The sequence below is a fragment of the Atta cephalotes genome (assembly GCF_000143395.1).
Source record: "Atta cephalotes unplaced genomic scaffold scaffold00013, whole genome shotgun sequence".
Classification (NCBI taxonomy): Eukaryota; Metazoa; Arthropoda; class Insecta; order Hymenoptera; family Formicidae; genus Atta; species Atta cephalotes.
The window spans coordinates 4,426,671-4,451,897 of record NW_012130077.1 but is presented as its reverse complement, the minus strand read 5'-3'; the positions used below and the strand labels follow the sequence as shown (position 1 = coordinate 4,451,897).

The following is a 25,227-nucleotide window of genomic DNA, read 5'->3' as shown; positions in this document are numbered from 1 at the left end:
ATTTCTTTCTCTCTCTCTCTCTTCTTCTTCTTCTTCTTCTCTCTTTTTCTTTCTTTCTATTTCACTCTTCCATCCGCTCGTCTCGCTGAAAATCACATGTTACACCAACATCATACAATCGAGCATATTGCGAGCGTATTATTGTTTTCACGAGAAGTATCTGTTCAATGAACTTGATTATCGTCGCGTTTGTATATAAAAATAATTCCCTATTTCCTCCGTGACATTGTCAATCGGCCTTCCTTCGACAGTCTCCTGAGTTGCGAGTTACGCGGTTCACCCTGATCGATTGGAACGAGTTTCTTCGCTCATTTCTCGGATAGTCCTTTGTGCGATATTAGATCACCATTGCATGCGTCCTTATCCCAAGTTTGGCTGCTCAAGATCTCACGATCTTGAGCGGCATCACGAATGCCAATTAGGACGCGATGAATGTCTTAAGCGAGGAAGTGCATTTGCTTTGCTTTCGTTGTTAAATGGATCACGGATGTCGATGTGCGCCTGGTCGTATTACGGAGGATGCTTGTATGAAGAGATTCAAGAATATGGTTGAGTGACGGAAAATAATGAAGTCACCCAATCTTCTTCGACTACATAAGAGATTATGGAGGCTTACGATGCCAGATAAATTGCGCGCATTTTCTCTGGCACGTCGGGATGCTGGTGGGTATATCCACAATATAGTTATGTGAACTTTCAGATCCGACTGCGCGCGTATGTTTGGTAACTCAAATTCTCAAGTATAACGAGGTAGGCAGATGACTGAAATATGTCGGTAGATGAAATCTCAAATATAATTAGACTAATTGTAGTCGCCGTCGGCCTCGTCTTGCGTTTCGTCCTTTTAAACGGGCGAGTAATTTGACTCGGGTTTCGTGCTTGCTATGGAGTGTACCATACAATCCGCGTAAAATGCTTTCGATTTGGACTACCTTAAGATGGGTTTGCTCTGGTTCCGGGACAGAAGTCACCGCTGTAATATCGAAAATCTCCGATATTTTCCTCGCGCGTTCGGAAAATGTTTTCCTCCGTTCTTTTTCTACGTTCGTATATGGTTCTTCTCTCGTCTTTTCCCTTCATCAATATTAACGTTTGTTCTTTACGTAGCTTTTTTCTTCATTCTTGCCATTTATAAAGACTAAGTATGGTATCCAATATACATAATTTTATTTTGTTTTCTTTTAATTTCGTTACATCAAAATTTAGATTTTTAAAAATAGTTTTATAACAATTTCATACGACAATTGTTGCATTCGTGAATTCTAGTTGAATTCACTGATCGATATAACAATTGAATCTCCAAATTCATGTATATTATAATTATCTGGTTTTAATGACGACGAAGCTTCAAGAAAAAAAAGAGGTTGTTTTCTAAAAGTACAAGACGGTTAAAGATTAGATAATGTTCAACTTTTGAGCAAATGATTTCCTCAGATATCGACATTCGTATCTCGATAAAAACAGGTCGAAGGACATGCTCACTACGAAAGATGCATTCTAAAAGAGTGTTTCTTGGGACCATATTGGCGGGATTGATGGTAATGGCGTTGGTGGTGGTCTGTGCCTTAGCTCGATCGGCGGTGAACACGGTGGAGATCCCACGCTACTCTGACTGCTACTGGTTGTCGTTGAGGCTGGTTGCGACCTATTATCAAAAGTTTATTAATTAAAGAAGAAAAGAATATTTTAATAATATACAATCATAGGAAAAAAAGAGAAGCGCAGATACAGTACTTAAATGCGTAAACATTTATAACAAGTAATACAATAATCAAGTTCTTTGATGTTTTTTGGGAGAAAATTTTTGTATAATTATTTTGTTCTATACATCCAATTGTATCATTAAGAAAATTTTAAGTAGATTGAATTGTTTGATATTTTTGTGATTATAAATATTTATACATGTTCGTTATTATACTCGTATTGTTAATTATGATAAGAAAGGTTTTTCGTTTTAAACTCGTAACTATACAGTCTCTCATTATGACAGCAACATTTTCTTTTTCGTGTGAATTCGTAATAAGGATTTACCTGGAGGTTTCGACGGCGGCACTGATGGTCAAACATTCTTGGCAGGGTTTACTACCGGCCCGTCGTCTGGGCACGCAGCCCGCGCATCCGTCCCATTTTTCGGGGATCCGTTTTTTCCTAGAAGGCACCCGTAGGAACCGCCGACAGCTTGGCCCAGGCGCATCCGAGTCCGTAGAAAAACCCGAGACCTCGTCCTCAGTATCGACGCACTGCTCTTCGTCCTCGTTCTTCAGAAAGACGGAATCGGAGCCGAGCGATCTGGTATCTGGATCGGGAGGATCTACGCTACCCATCGATGCCAACGGTGCTCTTTTGCCCGATGACGCCGCCATAAGGCTGCCGACTGCACCGGCATAAAGACCGACTTCGCTTCCGCATGGCGATAAATCCGGAGTTGGCTGTATGACCTGATTATATTATAGAAATTTTCAAATGAATAATATTTGGTGATATTTTATTTTTTAGCACTAAATGTAGTTTAATGGCTTCTGCACATTGGATGCGAAAACGCTTGTCGCGCGGAAAAATGTGACGCAATAGCTAATAAGCTTACAGCTCCTAATATGTTCATTTGGTTACTATGTTGCATTCTGTCGCACGGCAAACATTTCCGTGTCCAGTGTGTAATTCATTTTTATTTATCATTTGTAGCAGGTGAGCTAAATTATATTCTAAAATGGAGTAATAAAGTATTAATGTTATAATAGAATTGTAATAATATGAGTAATTGTATTATTGTATGCCTTCCAACAAGTAACACAGATGACAATGTCATTACATCCTTGTTGTTTGTCAATGTTAAACAAGGATGACATGATCACTGTGTTGTACTTGTGTCGCTTGTTCGAAGATACACATTATCTAGAGCGCGAACATGACATGATAGATAGCGCACTGGTCATCAGGACCCAAAGGTCCGGAACCTGGTAAAGAAACCAAAATATTTGCTCATGTCTCCTTTTGGAAAAAGCCGGCAATCTTTCGAGAATATTCTTGCCCACAGAAATATCTCTCGAAAAATCCGCCGTTTGGAATCGGCATTAAAACTATAAGTCATATGCTTGTGACAATTATTGAATAATTAGAGTGTGCGAACAAGCAAATGAGAGAGGTATAACACAGGCCTAACGTAAAAAGAAGAAATATTAATATTTAAGATTTTGACAATTTTATTTAAAATATTATAGAATAAAGATTCTAAAATAGACTCAGAGCAATTTCTAAATAAAAATAGACTCAGACCATTAAATTTTCAATGTCGACTATTGAAAAGATTATTAAAAAGGAATAAGTTTCGAAAGACATAAAATTGCAAATATATCAAGTATACCTGGATATCGATAGGGTAATATAAATCCCATGGCTCATCGTAGGCGGCGTGACGCGGGTAGGATGGAGGAGGTGGAAGGCACGGCATTACCATGGCTGAACCCCTTCGTTCCAGATAACTGCTTCCAGTGCTGCTACAGGTGACCGAGCTACATCTTCTGTGATCGACCGGGGGAGCCAACCTCGGTTGCCTGATTGGCGGTGCCAGCAGGGAGTCATATCCACCGACTGAGGCGAAACGAGGTGCCACCACGGGTGAATGAGACTGATCCATCTGACATAAATATTTCTATCAATTACATTGCTTGGCGAACGGACAAATTATAAATTAAAACCCACTCTGTGAACTAGAGAGCACTCTCTGAACACCACTCTGTAAACTAGAGAGCACTTTCTGAAATGGCATGGCATCAGTCCAAAATTTTTATGTTCTGTCGAAAAAGCGTAAAACTTTACTACTTGAAAACTGTACGATCCAATCAATAGTGATGTTTCAATACATAAATCTTCTCGACGATTTTTCAGTTACGATATATTTGTTATTAAATAAAAATTGTTATAATTCAACTAAGGAATATCTTTACTACTTTGTAATTTTAGAGATTAAAAAAAAACATAAATTTCAAATGAATAAAAAATTCATTTAATTTTTCAACAAAAGTAGAATATTTACGATTTTGTTAATATTTTAACTCTAATGATACATTTTACTTTTAAAAGAATGTATTTCATTTTAGAGTTGTATAAGTATATTTGTTAATTATTTTAATGAAAGTATTTAAACTGTTATACCTCGACGCATAATGATCTTCTCGGACCACGACCCAGCCTAGGTGGTAACCTGGCGATCGCTTCGAGAGCAGCGGCGAGGGCGCGTTCCTCAGCTTCAGCTTCCGCGACCGCCGCTGCTGCCGCTGCAGTCAAAGTTGGATCTTCCAGTTGTTTACTCGCTTTGCATCTGATAAATATATCAACCATATTTTAATTGCATTTTAATGACGATGCAAATACTCATTTAAACATTCTTAAAATTACCTGCTCTTGTAAACTACCAGCAACACCATTAAGCTGAAAAAGCCACCAAGGGTCGCGGCGATCCGTATCCCCGTCATGACATCATACGTTTTGTAAAATTCGATTTTGACCTGTTCACGTTCGCTTAGTGTCGGAGTTGCGTCTGGCAGGAACGTCGTTGGATCTGTCGTCGTCGTCCCTGTCACGTTGCTGCCGACACTCCCCATTCCTGCGAATCAAACAAATTCGCTATCGTTACACGTACGCAAAAAAAAAGAAAGAGAAATATATAGGTTTGCAGATTTGAGCTGAATGCTAATACTCTGCAAATTGTGTTTGAGTTGAATGCGAGATATCTATAAATTGTTTGCAAACATTGTTAAAAAGATAATAAGTCTTGAAATTTGTAAGAGACTTTCTGTAACACGGGCTGTAATACGCATTTATCATCAAGAATAAAATATAGACATAAAAGATATAATTTGTTTATTAATTTAACTTAATTTACCGATTTAATTATAAATATACATCTAATAGCGGCGACAATTTCTATAATAAAAAAAGAACAAAATGGAAAGGAAGAACAATCACATTTGAAGGAACTAAACTACTTGTAAGTATTTCAGGGAAAGGAAAGTGCATAAGCTATAAATCACATCGAGAGCATTTGTTTACCGAACTGTGTCGGCCAACGTGTGCTGACTGGGCTCGAAAATGGAGTGACGGCGCTGAATTTCCTGGAACAGAATGAAAGCGCGCCGTCAAAAGAGGAGCTGGCATTCATCCGGCAGGATTTTGCATTATCATGAAAGTACGAGAACAAAAAAGAGAGAAAATACTAGGCAAAGAAAATCGGCGTAAATAAGAGTGGGGACACATGCGGAGGATTTAGTAGTGGAAAGGGGGTGAAAAGAGGGATTTAAAGAGGAAAACACACAAGGAGAGGATCACAATCATTGAGCAACAGTATCGCGACGGAGAAAATGAAAGGCACGAGATATATACACATTGCTCTCGGGCTTGGCCGGTTAGCATTGTGTAAGTAGAGATGGTTGTAGGTTCACGTATTGATTCCACCTTTGCGAGCCTACCTCCAATGGTTAGAAGCAACGAAGCGTACAACAATCTATTAAGATCAAAATTTGTTTTAGAATGTTGTTATTCGTTTTGTTGTTAAACTTTTCAGAGCTTTGGATACGAGGATCGAAAGCTGGATGTTTTGTCAAAACCGAAAAAAATGAAAAAACTATTATCTTTGAAATATAATTGATTTCGCCATTATTGAGACGTTAATATATTGTTGATGCTAATATATTATTGAGACGCTAATATATTATTGAGAAAGCTGGACAACAATTTCTATAATTGATAAAACTCTTTACTACAATTATTTCCAATTTTTATGATCACAGACGAGTAAAACAAGATTTTAAAGGGGATCGTAAGAGACGAATTTAACGTGTTGTGTAAACCCAATAATTTTAATATTTCGAAAAAATAAATAGCGTCCGACATCTGTGTACATAGTATAGAGTAAATAAATACGAAATAAATAAATTTTTCAAATGTCAATCTAATGTCATTGCCTGTGCTCAGAAAATCAGCGATACATAGAACTGCGCATCAATTAGATATTATTAATTAATTTTGCAACACAATTATCTCATAAAACTATTTGTTCTCTCATATTTTTGTGTCAACATTAAGAAAAATTTAATTATTTACAATTAAAATATTTTTATATGAGAATATTTGGTATTACAAAAAATATTAAAGGACATTCTAGTTTTGTGAAAAGCTTATTTCGTTGGTACGTTTCAAACTCATACGACAGTATTGAACTGACAATCTGTTCGATGACCGAAAAATTTTCTATTTATTTGCTGAATCCAATATTTCAGATTACTGGGAGAAATATCAGGTTTTTACATTTCACTGAGCATTTTGCTTTGACGGAATTTAACAAGCTTCTTTGTTTAGAAAGCTAATGATTTAATAAAAGAATAACAATTTAATAGAAGATATATCGCCCTTGAAATTTCCTCGTCTTCTCTCCATTGATTCAATGTCCTTAATCACTTGGGTTAGGTCAGATTAGGTCAGACGACAACCTGTGGATGCTTCACGTTCGAGAAGGTTGTTCCATGTGCTCTCACCAGCCGTACCCCGTAAAATTAACGGCGCGGTAAATCCCCCAGAGGGTTTCCACATACAGAATTCTCACCACACAACGAGAGCTATTTACTGTTTAGCGTATGGGACAATAGAAGGGAAAAGTCTTACGCAACAACGTGAAATTATCGTAAAGATATTATTTCCATTAAAATTTTCTAGAATTAGCGTACGCTCCTACACACACACACACACACACACACACACACACACACACACACACACACACACACACACACACACACACACACACACACACACTACTACTACTACTACTACTACTACTACTACTACTACTACACTACACACACACACACACACACACACACACACACACACACACACACACACACACACACACAATCTTGCTATCATTTGCTGCTTAATATTTCAATTAAAATATTTGAAGTCACTTTCTAAATCTTCAAAATAATATGTAAAGTTATTATTATTGTCTTTTATGAGAAAATGTCGAGAAAGATCACATGTGATTAATATTAATTTTCAATCTTTTTTATTAGATATTTTGATCATTCATTCTTAAAAAACTCATTCTTAAAATATAAATTTATTCCTTGATAAATATTTTATCCTCGAGAATTACTTAAAAGAAGTACTTAATATTAAAAACTTAATGAATAATCTTTGATATATTTTTTTACTGAGAAAAATTGACATTAAAGTGGAACCTGATGAGAGACCACTCGTTAAGTCATTCATAACATAAAGAACAAGATGAAAATGAAATAGCACTTCATTGCAGATTCATCTTTTGAAGAATCTATGTATTTTTTATCATTTTATAATTAATTTCCAAAAGAATATTCATCATGTAATTTACGTGCCGTAGATTCGCGTAGTATAACTTTTCATAATTCAACGCATTTTAATTTTTAATCCAGTAAGTACAGTTATTTTCCGAGTAACTCTCGTAATGCTATAGCGTGTAGGAACGCGAGAATCAGCATTACATTATATCTTCAGCCCAACTGCATCGGTAGTTCGTGCATAACAAGTGATTGAGCATATCCGACTTATGCGTTACCCATTATGCGTTTTAACGATCGCACCGTGCGGCTTACATATAACACCACCGATGAAATTTTGAAGGGGATTAGCGAAGTAAATTCTGCTGCGCGCATGTGCTATTACGCGGCATTAAATTTGCGTACAATGTCTGAGAGTCTGCTGGAATAGAGAAGGTAATATTAGACGAGCATAGTATAATCAAACGGCTGCGTTCTGGTGAAGTCAAACATACAGATCTTCGTTCTTTCGCAACGTTTGTTCAAAGGAAATAGAGTAATCTATGTCTTTCATACCTTTCCTAATCTTTCCTGTTAACGACAGTCAAAGTGAATTAGTCTATAAACAATCGAGGATCACTTTGCCTTCTTTTAATCGTAATTCAACACAATTATCAATTTATTCAGTGAAGCAGAGATATCTCTAAAGAATTCTATATGTCTGTCATATTGTATTGAAAATTAAATGTTATGAGAAACTACTTCAGTTTCATTTAAAAAGTGCGGTGAAAATAAAGGTAGCATCTTCAATTTTTATCAAAGAAAGATTAGAGAATTCTCTCCTCTCTCGAGCAGTGATTTAAATATATCTTTTGTCAATTATGAGAGATATATTTGTGAATTCTATATACTGATATATAAATCATATTTACTGATATCTGTATATAAATTTTTTAATGTTTTAATGTTGAAAATAATTTTAATCTTAATATTCTATACAGCCAATTATTTTGAACACTTAAGTATTCATCTATAAAATTAGATTGTATTATATTTGTATGAATTTTTATTTAGTTGAATAAAATCGTTGAATAAAATTTTGTTCGAAAAATTTTGAGGCAGTTGTGTGCCAAGAGGTCTCTCTCCGAGACTTGTGTGGTGTGAAAGAAACTTTCTGAAACGCAAATTTGCACCACGTCTAACTTTTGCGAGAATGCGCGGGCGCTCACACGTCCGAGGTGTATCGACGTCCGAAAACTCAGTCCAGATGAGAAAGTTAGGGGATGAACAGATAACTTTTTAAATATTCGCAAAAGTTTGCGCCAACGCGTAAATATCATGACGTAGAACGCGTCGAGAGACGATGTTTTTTCGTTCGGTTCGTGAAACGAAGGGCGAGTCTTATCGACATTCGGCAAACACCATTTTTCCTCTTTGATGCCCGGCAGGCATATGTTATCATTTCCACGTCGGCAAACGGTCAAAAAGGAGTGGCGCGACAGTGAGCGAAAATGGGTCGTCCGATAATTCGATTCCTCGAAAACACCGTTACGATATGTATGGATTTGGGTTAACTTCGTTTCAGCGATTTCACAGTCACGGCGTGTAAGATTCTCATTCGCGATGCTTTTAGACAATATAAAATTTATAAATAAAAGTATCCCTTATTAAAAAATTAATATTTTTTAAAAATCCTGTATAGAAATATAAGCTATAATTTATAAGTACTGAAAGAAGCTTTATTTGTTAAATATAAAAAAATTTGTGAAAATGGGGGGATTCCAATATATTACGCATTATATAATTTCTGAATTTATTCTAAATATATTTATATTATATTTTAAATATATCATATTTTATGTATTTTTTATATTGTGTAAATTCATTGCTAATCTCGCATTTAAACTTTAATACGTAGCAATACATAGCTTATCGTAATCCGTTCATATCTCAAAAGTAAACTTTTTCATTAGAAGATTTATCGAAGTTTTAAATTATCGGCTGTCTCAATCATGTAAGCTGTATGTATAGCAACATACAACTTGGACACATATATATAAATATTATATAATATAATTACATATAAGTACAATTTACAAAAATTAAAAATATTTAATTGTATAATCTTCGTGACTAAAATCAATAAGATTATATTTTATTTATGTAATACATGTGTGGCATTCTCTAAACACATAAAACATTTTATATTAAATTGAGAAGAACGTTTTATAACTATGCAAAGTTCATTATTATATGCATATACATATAAACATGATACACTATCTTATATAGCAGCTTTGCTATAATTCTGTTTAGTAAATTTGATAGTTAATGATTTAACATTTATTGTTGTATTATCTATATATTTTCATACATCCCATTTTACCTTATTGCTTTGGAAACATTTGAGTGTCGATATTAACATATATCTTACTACGATATTAATATATATCAAACTGCGTCTATTATATTCTATTCGATATTCCACGATATTTTGTCAGTATAGAAGTACGTGATGTCTTTTTTTTACAGCACTAAAATAAGCGAGAAAGAATTACATGAACATTGGCGGAATATAATCGATAATCCGATTCTAGAAAAACGTACGTCTCGAAGTGCCATGGATTTGGGTCACTGGTTCGAGGCCTGTTGAATGCCAGATCGTTTTGCCGATTTCGCTATTGCCTCGCGGATTATGATCTTTACTAGAATCACTCGACTAACGACGATGTGGGACCATTTGAAATATTTGAATATTGAAACTGAAAAAAGAGACGAAGAATCAAGGATCAAATCGATGGATTTGTTTTGCTCATGATTTCTTCGTCTCATGAAGACAAGATTGCTAATTTCGCAAAAATCAGTTAAATCAGTTTCAAAGATTCGTAAATATCTCCAAAAATTCAAATAATTCTGAATTTCCCTTTGAGTGAAAATTATGTGATGTCAATATTCGAGTTTATCTTAAGCTCTTAAAGTTCTATATCTTATAGTTAAAACGATAATCTTTCATTCACAGATACTTTTTACTGTTAAATATCTTGATTAGTCTTTTGGTTTATAAAAGAGTTATGAAAAATAACGTAAAAAAATCATCATAGATTTAAACAAAAGTGATTTTTTTAAATTTTAATAGATTCAATGTTTTACTTGTCATATTTTTTGTCACAGTATATTAAAATAAATTGTCACATTTAAAGTACTAATCGCGCTTGAAAGACCATTTCAATTAGCTGGGTGCCATGCTGCAGAGATTATCGCCATTAGGGAATCGAGAGCCATCAGGAACAAAGAATTATTCATCACAAATTATTCTCCTCGTTAATTGTGACTTATTCAAAAATGCAGAACATTCTCGTGTCGTATTATTCTATTATTCCTACGAAGATTATTTCATGCAATGTTCACAATTTTATCTTCTGTTAAAAATTGCAATATCAGCATGTTAGAAATAGAATTCAGATTATAAGAAATATTTTAATAAAGTCTTAAGAAATATTTTAATAAAAAGAACAAATAAAAAAATTATAAATCTACCAAAAAATAGATTTTACAAAATATAAGTTGAAATGAAGCACATTCGCGTTTTAGAACAAAAAAGAAAAGAGAACATTCATAAAATTCAGCTAAAAAGAATAGATTTATTAATTTGGAAAAAGACTTTTAAAGATTTGTAACCATTACGCAACCAGCAATATGCATTCTCGAAAGAATCATCGGAATTTCGATGATTGTTCTCTTGGAAACATCGAATAGCTGGGGTCGATGAGCGAAAATTCGGTAACGAGTACGTCAGCGATCTCGTAACTCTGGGTTATGTGCAAAGCGCGTGCAAAACGGGTAAAGGGCAGGGAGTAAAGAGGAAAAGGGACAGAATCAATAAACTACCCTGCCAAAGCGAGCTTCGCTCAAGCGAAACGCGCGACACCTTTAATGTAACGTCCGCCTCGGCCAAGTCGAAATATATAACGATATTCTAAAATACGAAATCATAAATCAAACGAACTTACGAGAACTGAGTCAATGACGATATTCAATACGGGGTGTAAATTTATGTGAATAAATAAAAATCCAGTCGTTTTTGGAGCATTTCAAGTAAAGATATGAATTTTATAATTATACACAAATCGATGACATTTAGACAGATATTTGACACATAAAAATCATCTGAAATTAAATCGGAATTGTATAAAACTAAATGTTGCATCGAATTAGAGATTGTCAATCTTTTGAAGGAAAATGATAATTTTTCACAATTATGCGAACTGTGACGCAATCTATCGTACAATGGAAAAGATTTAAGAGCGAAGATAATAAAACACGGATTGTTAATTCGAACATAAACCGACTGTGACTTCGGGCAGCTCACTGCGTGTGTGCATGACGAAGATAAAGAAAATAAAGGATAAAGAGGACAAGGGTTGAAATCGATAAACCATTCCGCCAGCTCAAGCTCAGCCCAGTTCACCTGAAACTAGCCGAGTACTGGATAACGTTGTAATATCCATTGTGCTCGATAGAAAGAACTCTTATCGGGAATCATTAAAATCCAATTTTACAATCGGTAACACAAGCTGATCAGAAATAAGCTCTTAATCAGCCAGTTTATAATATCTTTTGATAGCTTTTAACGTATAATTAACATTATTTTTTAATATTTATAATTATCATATTTGTTATCGACACTTAAATTATATTATTTGAAATGAATTCTACTATTAATTCTCATTTTTATTTACATTATAAAGCGTAATATATTTTTTGTTTCTTTTTGGGAGCTATGTTTAAATTTATATTAAAACATACACCTAGAGATGTTTAATAATCAATGTTTAATAATAATAATGTAAATTTTACTAACTCTTACGTAATGTTAATTACTTTATGTATTATACTATTATTGCATTAATAGCGTGCAATAATTGAATATTAATTATTCTACCATCAATGGCGTGCGAATAGTTAAAGAGGAGAAGGGGGAGGAAGGGGAGGGCGAAGGAATTCAATTGAACTTCTAAAGACTATCTTGAAATATAGATTATCAATTATTCACACAATTTATTTAAATTGTATTATTGACCGAACCAATGCATCATCAACGATAAATGTTCATTGACCGAAAGTAATATACTGTTGCAGGCAGCATCCTCGAAATCCTCTTCCTTTCTTACCTATCCTGTGTTCGAGCATATTCAGTAGTCAGTGCACTTCCCTATTTTGTATTCACGAATTCCTTGACCAAAGGTGTGTTCTTAAACGTTTGAGTCCGCAGTGAAAATATCTCTCTTCCCTTCAACCTCCAAGACGAGATACTGCAGCAATGCAATTTCGATCAGAGCAGTTTCTTGGCCTAGTATGCACATTGGCTAACCCAGTTTGGGAAATTGTAACAGGTGAAACATGCAAACATTTTCACGATCTGCCATCTAATGAATCATTACAAAAAAAAAGATCGAGCGATTAAATATTTCTTCTTTTGATCTACATATAACAAGAAATATATCATATTGTATATTACATTTAACTGATTGTAAAATTGCACATTTTTATCTTTTAAAAATCAGATTTATTTCAATTATACTAAGTGAAATGCCAACAAAATATCACACTTAAACACGCGATATGATTTATTATAATCTTGATATTTTGATATTAGAATTTTCATCTCAAAATGACTTCAATCTGCTACTAAATGGTGCATAGGATGTCTGAGACATTCTGTGTTTATTAATTTGTGTTTTTGTGTTTATTAATTACAAGATAAAAAGAAAAAGAAAAAGAATTCGAAAAAATTATCTATTAATATTTTCAAATTTATTTTAATTTGTGACATGAAAGATTTTCTTATGATATTACCGCTCGCGAATGTAGTGTTTGTCAAAACGGGCGATTGAGGATTGAGATGGCAGGTGTAGTGAAATCGAAGATCGATTTAACTTGCTTATAACGCCATTCCAGGCAGGTGTTACCGCCTAACTAAGGTACCATTTCGCGCACATGGAGCCCATCGGGGAGTCAACATCTCTGATATATGGCGTCATGTAATTGAGCATTCCTGATTCTCCAATCTTTCTTAAGAAAGACTCTTATTACATTCGTTGGTATCGGGCCTTTATATCTAAAATTTACAGAATATTAAAGTGACTGACGCAGTTAAAGATGCTCAGACACACAGAATCAGTCATCAAGGAATATACATATAATTCCTTTCATGCTTTAATAAAGAAATTAATTACTGTATAATCCGTTCTATAAATGTGATTGTTTTCAAAGAACTCAGAAACTGTCCTCTTTTATTTGTAAAAAAAGTCTCCAATTATATTAATATTAATATTATTATATCATAAAGTCTCTCATTTATTATATCATAACATTCGTTAATTATGACTGTTAATTACTTATCGTAATCATATACACAGTACCTAGTCATTTATTTGATTATATTTTTCTTGACCCTGCCTTCAACCGAATCGATCCTTTTATCAATGCCATAATGTTGATTTTATCTCGGTTATTAGCATCGTTGCTGATTAAAAAATCAATTAAATGCAAGACTTTTCGGATCATGGAATCACGTTTTCTCTTTGAAACGACTGAAACAATCCTATCGCCGTCCGCTGGTCGGTGTGTTAATATTTGCATTTCATTTCCATTTTGAGCGTTGGAATGAGATAAATTCGGTCAACGGATTTTCTTACATGCGCCACTGCGTGCAAAGCGTTCGATCGATAACCGAATAACGAGGAAATTAATTAATTATTACGCGTGGTCTGCGCGTGAGAGACGGGCGCAGCCACGATCTCCGAAAGAGGCGGCTTCACGGGATAACGATTATTCAGAGCTTGATATCGCGCATCCTGATGGTGATAAATGTTACTTCGAAGCCATTTATTATCATATGCCGAACTAAATTAACTTGAGAGTATATACACATAAACAAATCTGTAATGTAAGTTTTGTTGAGAATTTAACACATAAATTTCTCGACTAACAGATGGACTTTAGACGTGATTACTCGAAGCTAGAGATAAATATCAATCATCCTCAATTGCTATTCATTTCTCATTTCTTTACTGAAAGTATTATATCATAAATAATATGTGCATCATAGAAAATATTATATTAATCGGAATCATATTACTTGATTTGTTATTATAATAATTTGTGTTATAATAGTTTTTTATTATAACGCGATCATCAAAATTGTCAATCTGTCAAAACTGAGCATTTCGAAGAAGATTCCGTTTCTAAATTGATTTCACATAAGGTTATCAGTTTTTTAAAAGAACATATACTCTTTTTGAAATAAAACTGATCATTAATTAAAATGTTATGTTTATAAAATTATATTAATAAGAATTGTAAATAAAAATTATGTTATAGAAATTATTAAATAGTTACATCCAACGCATAAAAAAATTATATAGTCTCTGCTTTCGACTCAAATCATCATTTTTTTAAAGTGTACATGTGTATTCTTTTCTTATGATTCAAATATGATAATTTTAACCGCATATTTTCGTTGTAAAAGTATGTTTATTTATTAGTATCAATCTATTTGCATAGTTAATTAACAAAATCATCTTTGCTATGTACATCAAATGTGTGATTATGGCTACGATTACATCATGTGTTTAGTCCGCGACCTATACGATAGGTGTTCTTATTTAATCTGTAGATTAAACAAAGATATACCTATTGTATAGATCGCGGACTAAGCGCACGGTGTAAATATATACATATATTGAATATCTTCGCGCGATGTTGCGAGCAAGCAACTTCGAAAGCAAGTGGGCTGCGGGACTTGCCTAAAAGGGTGGCAGTGCCGCAGGTGTGCTATACAGAGCAGGCAGAGTTTGCTGCGGATGTTAGCCGACACAGGGCAGCACGGCGCGGCGCGGTGCTCAGCTTTTATTTCCTCAACTTCCTCCAGCCGCAGCCCCCAACGGTCGGCTGGCCGGTCGGTTGGCCTGCCGTCTGCTCGAACGAGAAGGTGAGCAGCGGAGGGTGATGGACGCTGTGGGGCTATAGGGGCGGTTGGGCTGGTAGGGGAAGCAGGTATCGATTCCACCTTGCATGGAGAGGAGAAAGACTACCTCCCTCCTGTTCTCCCTCCCTGCGCCTCCCTCTCGTCAAGTCCCCCGCGCAACCCACGCACTCCGGGTCACCGGGTCAAAGCTCACGGCCGCCGGCTCACTGTTGCTTCTTTGAAATGGGTCTCTCGCGACTGGTACGTGGCAATGCGTGCCTTTATTTTTTTCCTTTTCAAACACATACTCATGCTCGTTGATATGTTCCTTTACCGCGACTCTGTGAAAATTAATCCATCAGGCTTGCTCGTTATTCGCTATGTACGTAGTTATGTAGATTAATTGTTTTACGTAATATAATTGAAACTCGAGAAAGACAACACTCGATGTTTCAATTTTGTGAATTATGAAATTTTAACTTATTTATCAGATATTTCATATTGTACGCTAGAATGTAACAAAATATAAAATCGATAAGGTATATTTATTTTTTAATGATTCTGCTTTTTAAATATGGAAATGACAAGGAGAATTAATTTATGTAAGACAAATGACTCTATTGAAATCGACATATTTTAATTTTGTATGTATTTTAGATGTATGTTTTGACGCTCGATTTATATGAAAAGTAATATTATGAAAAGTTAGATGTACGTAAAACCGTACAGTTGCTTCTTGCATCATTCTTTATCATAAACTGTAATAGATATATGATCTGTTTCAGTTGTTAACTTATTTTACATATACGATGTACATATCGTTAATGGAAATCTATGGGAAATTTTGTCAAGATATTTTTCTAGAAAATTAATATTTTTAAGATAACTCCTATAAGAATAGAATATTTAGATATTTTGTAAGTATCCTGTGTAAGAGAAAATTTGAATAATATTTTTAACCGTCGGTTATACACTGATAATGTTTCAAAGAAAAATGAGAAGGTATATATATATATATATATATATATATATATATCTACATGTAAATGTTTTTCGTTCTTCTGTGCATATACACGTGCAATGGATTGAAAAATGCTTTTTTTAATTATTAAATCTTCTTCTGTTTTACATTATTATTTTAATTAATTTTAATGATTTATTCAAGTTTACTAACGATGAAAAGAGCGATAATATATTGATCACGTTTTTTTCTGAGCATAATATCCCACGCACGAACACGTTCCTCATTTTTATATTGCCCTATAAAATTATCTTTTCTTTACGCATTACCATTTATAAATGACCCGATTATTTCACAATTTAAAAAAGTTTCACAATTTAAGCATTTTTTTCGTGATTACATGCGAGATATGGCTAACGAAGTTTAAAGTAATGATATCAAATAATTTAATTTTTTATCGCCAATAACAATTAGAAGTATTCTTACGTATTTATTTTAACCTAGTAGCCATTATATATATATGTTCAGATACTTGTTAGTTGACTCGCCAATGGAACCTGACAGTTTGACAGTCTCCTTTAACCGGTCCACTCTCGCGAGCAAATATATCTTGACATCGTCGGTATGATATAGCAGTAGATAATCTAGTAGGATAGGGTCCGAGAGAGTACAATAAGGGGAACATTGCGTTGTACATTAACTGTATAAATTTACTTTATTCATCTCCGTCAGAGACTATGCTAATGTTACGAGCTCGCTAAATCTTTGTATGATTATCATGTATAAAATTAGAGCAGTATCCTAAAGAATTCGTTTAATTATCAATTAGAGGAGAAAGTGATGTTATGGCCAGTGTAGACATAATGGCTTCTCTTAATATCTTCGCTATTAAGTATCGAATTCTAGCGATTACTTATGGAATTTTTTGCTGAGTAACTCGCTGTTACAGCTCGACGCCAATACACAATAGTCAGTTTATTATAACATATTTTTACTTTCAAACATTTTGAAACGTTTTTAAGATGCATTTTAAGATACATTTAATTACGTATATTTCCCCATTCTTTTTAAACTTGAAAACGTATTATCATACGAATATATGTATGTTTTGAATGTGTTCTTTATTGTTTAACATTTTTTTATTTGTATACATTTCGAGTTATGCAAAATAAATTAGTAATATGATATTTTGTAATGTAGCACTCTAAACGTGCTGATTATTGATGATCTCTTTTTCATATCAAAATAATTATTCTGTAAATTGATTGTAGCTCTATTGTTAATCTATAATTTAGTAGTTTATTAGTTTATATTATATTTATATAGATTTTTAGTACTAAGTCTGTACGCTGAAGGAATTATGTGCATATACATACATTTGCATAATTTGAATACATATACTCTACTATATTTTACTTTTTTATTAATTTTATAATTCCTGTTTTTTTAAACAAAACCAATTTTTTAAATCTATTTTTAGGAAAATTATATTACCACCCCTATTTCTCTTTGAGCGATTATGCAGTGTCGTCACATTTTTATAAATAGCGTCCTAAGTAATAAATATTTCGTCTAACTTTGAGTCTAGAACTGATTGAATAACATTTTGACAAATGTAATTATTAAGTTTTAAATTCAAATATTTTAATCAAATTATTTATTGTGCAAAAAGTAAATGGGGTGCTATAATATCTTCTCCTCTACGAATTATTTCGGAATTTGTGATCAGAAAGAGAGAATACCAATAATTTAAATTTATGTATTAATATAAAAGTAGAATAAATTAAATATGGATAATGCGTTTATATATTTTATACGTATATTTTTTTGGTCGGTTTAACTCAAATATCTAAAAATTGTTTAATCATATGAATGCAAATAAAAAAGGGTATAAATACATATTGAGTTTTGCTTTAATTATTATAATTTTATTCAATAAGTATTGATTATGAGAATTATCGAGAAATTATGAAATACGTAACATATACAATTTATTAAATTTGTAGCATGGCTTGGAGCTTCAATTAACGTTCAATTATCTTCAAGGCACTTAATCAACAGATGCAGACATACCGTACGCTCCCTGAACTATTTAATTCTGCTGCTAGTCATGCCTTCGTGCACTCGGTAATTTTTAATTGCCGAGTGGAGCTTAGTACCATGGCCATATACGAGAAATGCATTATTCTTTTTTGTTGTGAACCGACTACAATTCTACACAATATTTCTTTAGAACGAATATTTCTTTGTATACACGAAAAATATTTCTGTAACAATTTCGAATATCTATCTCCGACTATTAACGAAATTGTTAAAATATCCGATACGAATATCAATATACAAAACATTGTAAAATTGATATTCTTATTATTAGGGATTGCTTGCTGCAGATATCTATAGTATAGAAAATTAATAATTTATACAATTGAGGTTTTGACGATTAAAGATTAAAATTGAAAGTTAATCATATTGTTGGTGAATTTTAAATAGATTTTATTCCAGTAGAATTTCATTTTATAAAGCTAACAATAAGTCTCATTTGCAAGTTAAATATTATAGTAATTGACAATTTTACAGACAATTCGTTTGGGAAATCTTGACGTCAGTAAAACGATTGAATAATGAAGTGTCGATACTGTTGAGCGAAAATGATGTTAGAAATTCTCTTTTAAGAACCTTAGTTTCTGCTGCGTAAACTTCCCCTCTATATATCTTCTTTAAGAAAACTATTTTGAGATTTCTTTATTAAAATAACGTTTACTTTGAATAAACTTTTTAAATAAAAGTTTAAATAAATCTTTTAAAAATAAAATCAGATATTTCTCAAAATAAAATTTAATTAATTTGAAACATTTTTCTCAAACGTAGTATTTCAAAGTTCTTAATCTTTTTACTTAAATAATGTATTTTTGTATCCAATAAAATAGTTTTTTGTTTCACAATTCTTGCCAGATAAAATAATAGTATACGTAAAAAAATGAATTTGCAGTTTCTTCCATCAAAGATCGCTATTATCAACGTTTTTAAAATTCTTGAGATTCTACGCATAAGAAATGCATAAATGTATTTTAAAATATATTTTTAAGTATATGAAATGTATATGAAAGATTAAATATTAATAACATTAAATTAGCGGCATCTTTGAATGTTTGATGAAACTTACGGGAGAAACCTATTTCCTTTGGAGTACTTTTATGTAAGTTCTGTATGAAGGCAAATCTTGGAAAGATATGTTTCGCGTTTATACTAGAAATGAGTGAGTACCACGTTAACTGCATCAAATCGTTCTAGTAGAGAGAAATTGTCACTCGACTGATATATTTATTGCAGAATTAAATAGTAATGCCTTTTAGTATGAATGCCTTTCTCCTGATTAAATTATGTACTTTAATTAAAATTATATTTGCTTGCATTATTGCTTTGTTTTTAAATCTTTTACTTTATTGTAGATAAAAGTCACATAGCTGAATTTAATAATTGATCACATTTAATGGATAAAATTAATTTTATTGTTAGAATCGAAAGATAGTGAAAAGCGGTAAATGAAAAAATTTATTCATATGTGATTAAGTTAATAGTTTTCTGGAGTACGTCGTGTGATCTTCGAGGGAACGCGAATGGAAGGAACAAGTGCAAATTCACATTTATGAGGGAAAACGAGGAAAGAGAGAGCAAACACTTGTAATCGATGTGAATTTAGATCAACACTCAAATGTGTATCTCGAAGTGATGCCTGTCCTTCTGCCTGACAAGAAAGGAAATCTGCCGAGTAGACATCCTGACGGAATGTCGTTTTTTGAACGTCGAGAAAGGATTGGAGAAGAGGAAATACAGAAAGTACCCAATCTCTTTCTCTCTCTTTCTCTTCCTTCCGATTCTCTCGGGTCCGCTTGGAACCAATCCAGGAAGCGGCCATGGAGAATTTTGCATGGAGAATAACAGCGTTCCTGGACTATTTGCGGTAGTTGAAGATCTCAATTCGAGAGGCGAAATGTGGGATCGATCGGATCGGTGAGGGCAAGTCTCATGAGGGGAGAAAGAAATCCATCCAGATAGATTTAAATCAAGAACCGGTGCCCAAAGTGAGAAGATTCCGAATGCTTAGATATCGTACATGTTTCCGTGAATGGCGTATAAATCGGTAGATCATTCGTAAAATACAGGATCGTTGATCCTGAAATTGGTAATTTGCACGGGTGTCGCAATCGCCATGAGATTAACAGAGAGTAAGCTTCTACACAATTTCCGACTAATAGATTTTCGAGTTACTGGCAATTATACGGCACTGCGTGCGCCCGCATGCATCTCGATAATTTATGCAGCCGATAATTAATCTCTACATGGTAAACGGAATATATTATGATGAAGGATGCGTACGTTACTATGCGCAGGCTACTTGTCAGAAAATCTTATACAATACGCTGTTTTGAGTATTATGCACTGGATACAGACTCGCGACCGGATATACACGTATTCCACCGTTGATGGATTGCAAATATAATAACAAGGTGGTAGTAGTGGGTATGTCGGGCATTCGAACGTGGTTGCCCGAGAGCGCGGGAGGTGTGTTTACAGCTCGCGGTTAGTGTCGACTGCCGAGAGAATAAACAGCAGCTGAGCTAATCTGCAATGCAGATGCAAGTACTTCTGTAACTTGTAACGTGAGCATCCTAAGAGACTCTTGACAGCAAACTAGCCGAGCCCGAGTTGTAGACGACCATGCATATGATGAGGGCAAATTTGCCAATACCACAATGGCCGCTCATATGCAGCTTGCGGTATTCTGCATGCAGATAATATCCCGATGGAGTGTTCGCCGAATGTCAACAATTCTTGTTGCGGGATATATTTTGGTAGCAATTATTATTAAGCGAGCGTATCGAGTCACTTAATTATACCGATTTCACATTTATTTAATTTATTAAAGCCTGAAATAAATTTGCTCACATTTTTACATGGAATAAATTAAGTTATTCGTTTCAAAGATTATTTATGGTTCATAAAAATTTGTTTACATTCATATTTACATTCTTTTTTTTGCAGTCCAATTGCAATTAATATTTTACTTGAAGCAGTGAAACGTTAAACGAAATGATTCATCTCGATTATAGCTGAAAATTAAAGTTTCACATTTTTTTGTTTATAAAAATAAATATAAATATTTTTTATGGAGCTGCAGCCTAAAGTAAAATATATAATTATGTTTTTTACAAACGTGATTTATAATTATTTTTTATTGATGTATGTTTACAAAATGATATTGATTATGCGGAAGAAATAAATTCCTAAGATATATATAGACATCCAATAAATAAATGTTTGTTTCCAAAAAGACATTGTTAAACGTGAAACAAACTAAATAATATAAATAATATAAATTTTTTACATAATGCAATGTTGTCAAAATAAAAATTCCATGTGTAATAGCAGATTATTAAACTCATAATATCGATATAATATATATAATGCTAGAAATACGCCTTTAATGGTCCCTGTAAAGGATAATAAATCAATTCAATGATAATAAATGTAAGTAAATGTTTCTAGCGCAAGTTAAAAAAGTTTGATCCATGCTATTTGTTTTTATGGCCAAATTGGATGACACGAATACTTATAGTCATCCATAATCTGAATAGATGCAATCTTGTTCCTATATTCGAAATTAAAACTAATCGTAAACATATGCTGCCAAATTGCTTGGGATTAAACTCGTATATATCCACATTTATACATAAAATCTCACATATATTATACATATGTAGGGATCCCTTCGATCAATTTTAAATTTTATTTGTATATTATACAGAATAGCGTATAGATATAATGGCTTGTGATCAAAGTAACTTAATCTAAAAATCGAATGATCGCGGCATACAATCGTTTATATATACATACAATTGTGTTATAAACACGTTTTATAAATACGTGAATACAAACATGAGTCCTGGATCTTAAAAATTAATGAAAGTTTAGTATGTGTAGTTGAAATTCAATAGATCAATTCGAAATTTTACTTTTCTCTGTAGCTTCCTTAGCAAGATACTTAGAAATCGATATTGATCACATTAAGTCGATCAGTACCACTGGCATTATGGAAATAACGATGTGCGTTGTTCATTCGGAGGGCCAATAGGTGTCGGAGGCGCTTCGGTTGTTCCGGGACTTTGTTGAGAAACTAGAACGAGCTTATATCGCTTTCGATGGCGTCGTAGGGTCGTGCCTGGGCGCCTGGGGCGGCACCAACCACGTCATGGAGAACGACGACGTTGACGTTATTCCGCGAAACTCAGAATCCAATATCAGGCGCAGAACGCGCCTCATTCTCTCTGCCCATCGGCTTACTCTTTTACTTTTATCTTTTATCGTTCCCGAATATCTCTCTAGCATACTCTCTGCGAATTTTTTTCTTCTTCGTCTCTCTTCAACCAGCTTTCTGATACTTCGAAGAAAGAGAAAGGAAGAATTTAACAGTCTACCGATCTAACCATTCGTTCATGAGTCAGAAATTTCTCTTTTTGTTTTTCTCTTTCTCTTTCTCTTTTCTTCCGCTTATTTTCCAATCTGTATTTTGCTATCTTTCTTCTCCTCAAACTTCTGTTCTCAGGTGATATCAATTCTGGAGTGGGTAAACGCCTATAGTAAACAATGGCCGATATGTCGATATTCCTAGGTAGCGAAGACAGGGGAAATAGGCTGTGTGTTTGAAAGGATCGGCACCACAAAATGCACATACCCGCAGAAAAGAGGCTGTATCTATGAAGAAGATAGCTGGATCATAAAATAACCAGACATGAGAAACATCTTTATCAAAATCTTCAAACTTTTTTTGTGAAAAGAACCTTCGATTGAGATTCAGACATTTCTCGTTATATTATTTTTATGAGTAGCTATTTTTTTTCTTTTTCTCTATATTAAAATAAACATTTATGTTTGCAAATGCATATAATAATATTTAATTGTTAGGAAAATTCAGGCGACTTTAATTAATAGAGATTAATGGATGTAAAATGATACATGATACAATATTTGTATCATGTATCACTTTACAACGATATCAGGAACTCTACTGTATTAAAAATGAACTCTGCAAAATTAGTTTCTACTTCAAATAAAAAAATTTTCTTTTGATATTTGAATATGTTGATAAACGCGACCTATTCAATAACATTATTAAAATTTGATTTTTGTCACGCAATCAGAGCAGATGAAAATACGAGCTACTGTGTTACCCATTGTACTTAGATCAATCTCCAATACTGACCCCAATCTGTTTCATCTCTCAGCAAAGTTGCACTATCGCGAACAGAATCTTCGACGATTCAGTTATATTAGTTATATTTCTCTTCTTTGATAATATTGACTCGACAAAGTCTAAAGCTGTAGATGATAACTTCAGTCGGTTTCTTTTATCGCAAGTGCACGTGATGTTTTCACCTTGTTAACACATTGTTAAGATACAGCGAGCTTTTTAAGAGAGAATTCTAGACCTATCACAGAATATATACACTAGTTGCATATCGAGTATTTTCTGTTTTGACGCTAAGCAATATTTATATGTAGTAATATGAATATTTTAATAACAAAGAAATTGACATTCTCATTTTCTTTTGTACGTATGCGAATAGTATTTAAATAAAAATACATATAAAAATATTTATCAAGTATCAGTCGGGATACTTGTTCAATTTTTTCAAATCATTTATATCAATCACATTTGACGTAAAAGTAGATCGTGGTTTAATAATAATATCTCTCGAAATATTAAACATTTTATAATAAATGTAAAAAAGTATTGACAATTCGTTGAAAAGTTTGTTCTGAACAAAAAAATATCACCCGAACGAATGTATATTATATTTATTAATCCTCAAAATAATGTTAGCAAATTGTCAAAGTTACAAAACTGTTTATAAAATATCATATTCGGGAATTTAAAATATTTAAACCGCTTATATTTTGACAATAGTGTAAGTCCAATTTTGAAAACATCGTTAAATCCGCTGCAATGCAATTTATTTATATTTGTATCAAATTAAAATCGTGTATAAAATTATGTTTAAGTTTCAAAATATAATCTTTAGATGTTCTCAAAATAAGTGATTTATTTATTATATAATACATAGACACGTATATACGTATATATTTAAAATAGTTGAATTTCAATTTTGATAACGTATAATCTGTCAATATTTTAAAGAAATTTTGTCAGCAAAATGCAACGGTCTTCTTTCATAATGGAGATTTTTCAGGATTCCAATACATAAAGAACGTTGGATTCGAAAGCAGCCTTTTTACGAGATGCTTTATTGACAAGGCAAAGGAATATTTTCTTTTCTTCAACTGGATGAACTTCGGGTACTCAGAGTAACGAATTGGAAAAATAACTCTTCTTTTTATGAAGATTTTAGCGGGTGATAAAATCAAGTTTGAATATATGTATTTATTAAGTAAATAAATATTCACTATATTGCTCTCTCGCGCAAAATAATACCGACGCATCCTATATTTCAGTTAAACTCTGACAGGTCAACCAAAAGAGTTGGCCTTCATATACTTCATTTTGGTGTGGTTCTCAGGAGAAAATTACAATAGATTTTGCTTTGTAAATGCAATGTCTGACTACGCCGACTCAAGTCGTAAATATTAAAAAAAAGAGAATAAAAATACAATTATGATCCTAGATTTTATTTCCGCATACATCCTTAGTCCATACACGACGTTATTTGATAGTATTTTGTGTTATCTCGGGGTCTCTGGAAATACTAAAGGTGAACGGGGGTGCATTCCACCCGCTTTCCTACACTCCCGCCCTACCATGAACGATATAACTATGTCGCGTTACGTCAATAAAAGCAGTTCAGATTGGGAATCGAGTTTATGTCATGTATACACAGAATTTATTCCCTACTCTTGTTTTAGATTGCGAGACGTATGAAACTATTTTACAAACAAACCACTCTAATTAGAAATGCTTGGTCGGAAACGAGAAACGAGAAATGTGATTG

At 33.2% G+C, this 25,227-nt stretch overlaps 1 protein-coding gene across 1 annotated transcript; it reads right to left on the bottom strand.

Moving 5' to 3' along the window:
- Positions 1-1,497: 1,497 nt before the first annotated feature.
- LOC105617539 lies at positions 1,498-5,106 on the bottom strand. The gene is made up of 6 exons (XM_012199095.1): positions 5,055-5,106; positions 4,396-4,603; positions 4,153-4,318; positions 3,362-3,634; positions 2,032-2,438; positions 1,498-1,645 (listed from the first exon to the last, which is right to left on the bottom strand). The coding sequence occupies exons 2-6, from the start codon at positions 4,599-4,601 to the stop codon at positions 1,498-1,500; spliced, it is 1,200 nt and encodes a 399-aa protein (XP_012054485.1). The 5' UTR covers positions 4,602-4,603; positions 5,055-5,106.
- Positions 5,107-25,227: the final 20,121 nt, after the last annotated feature.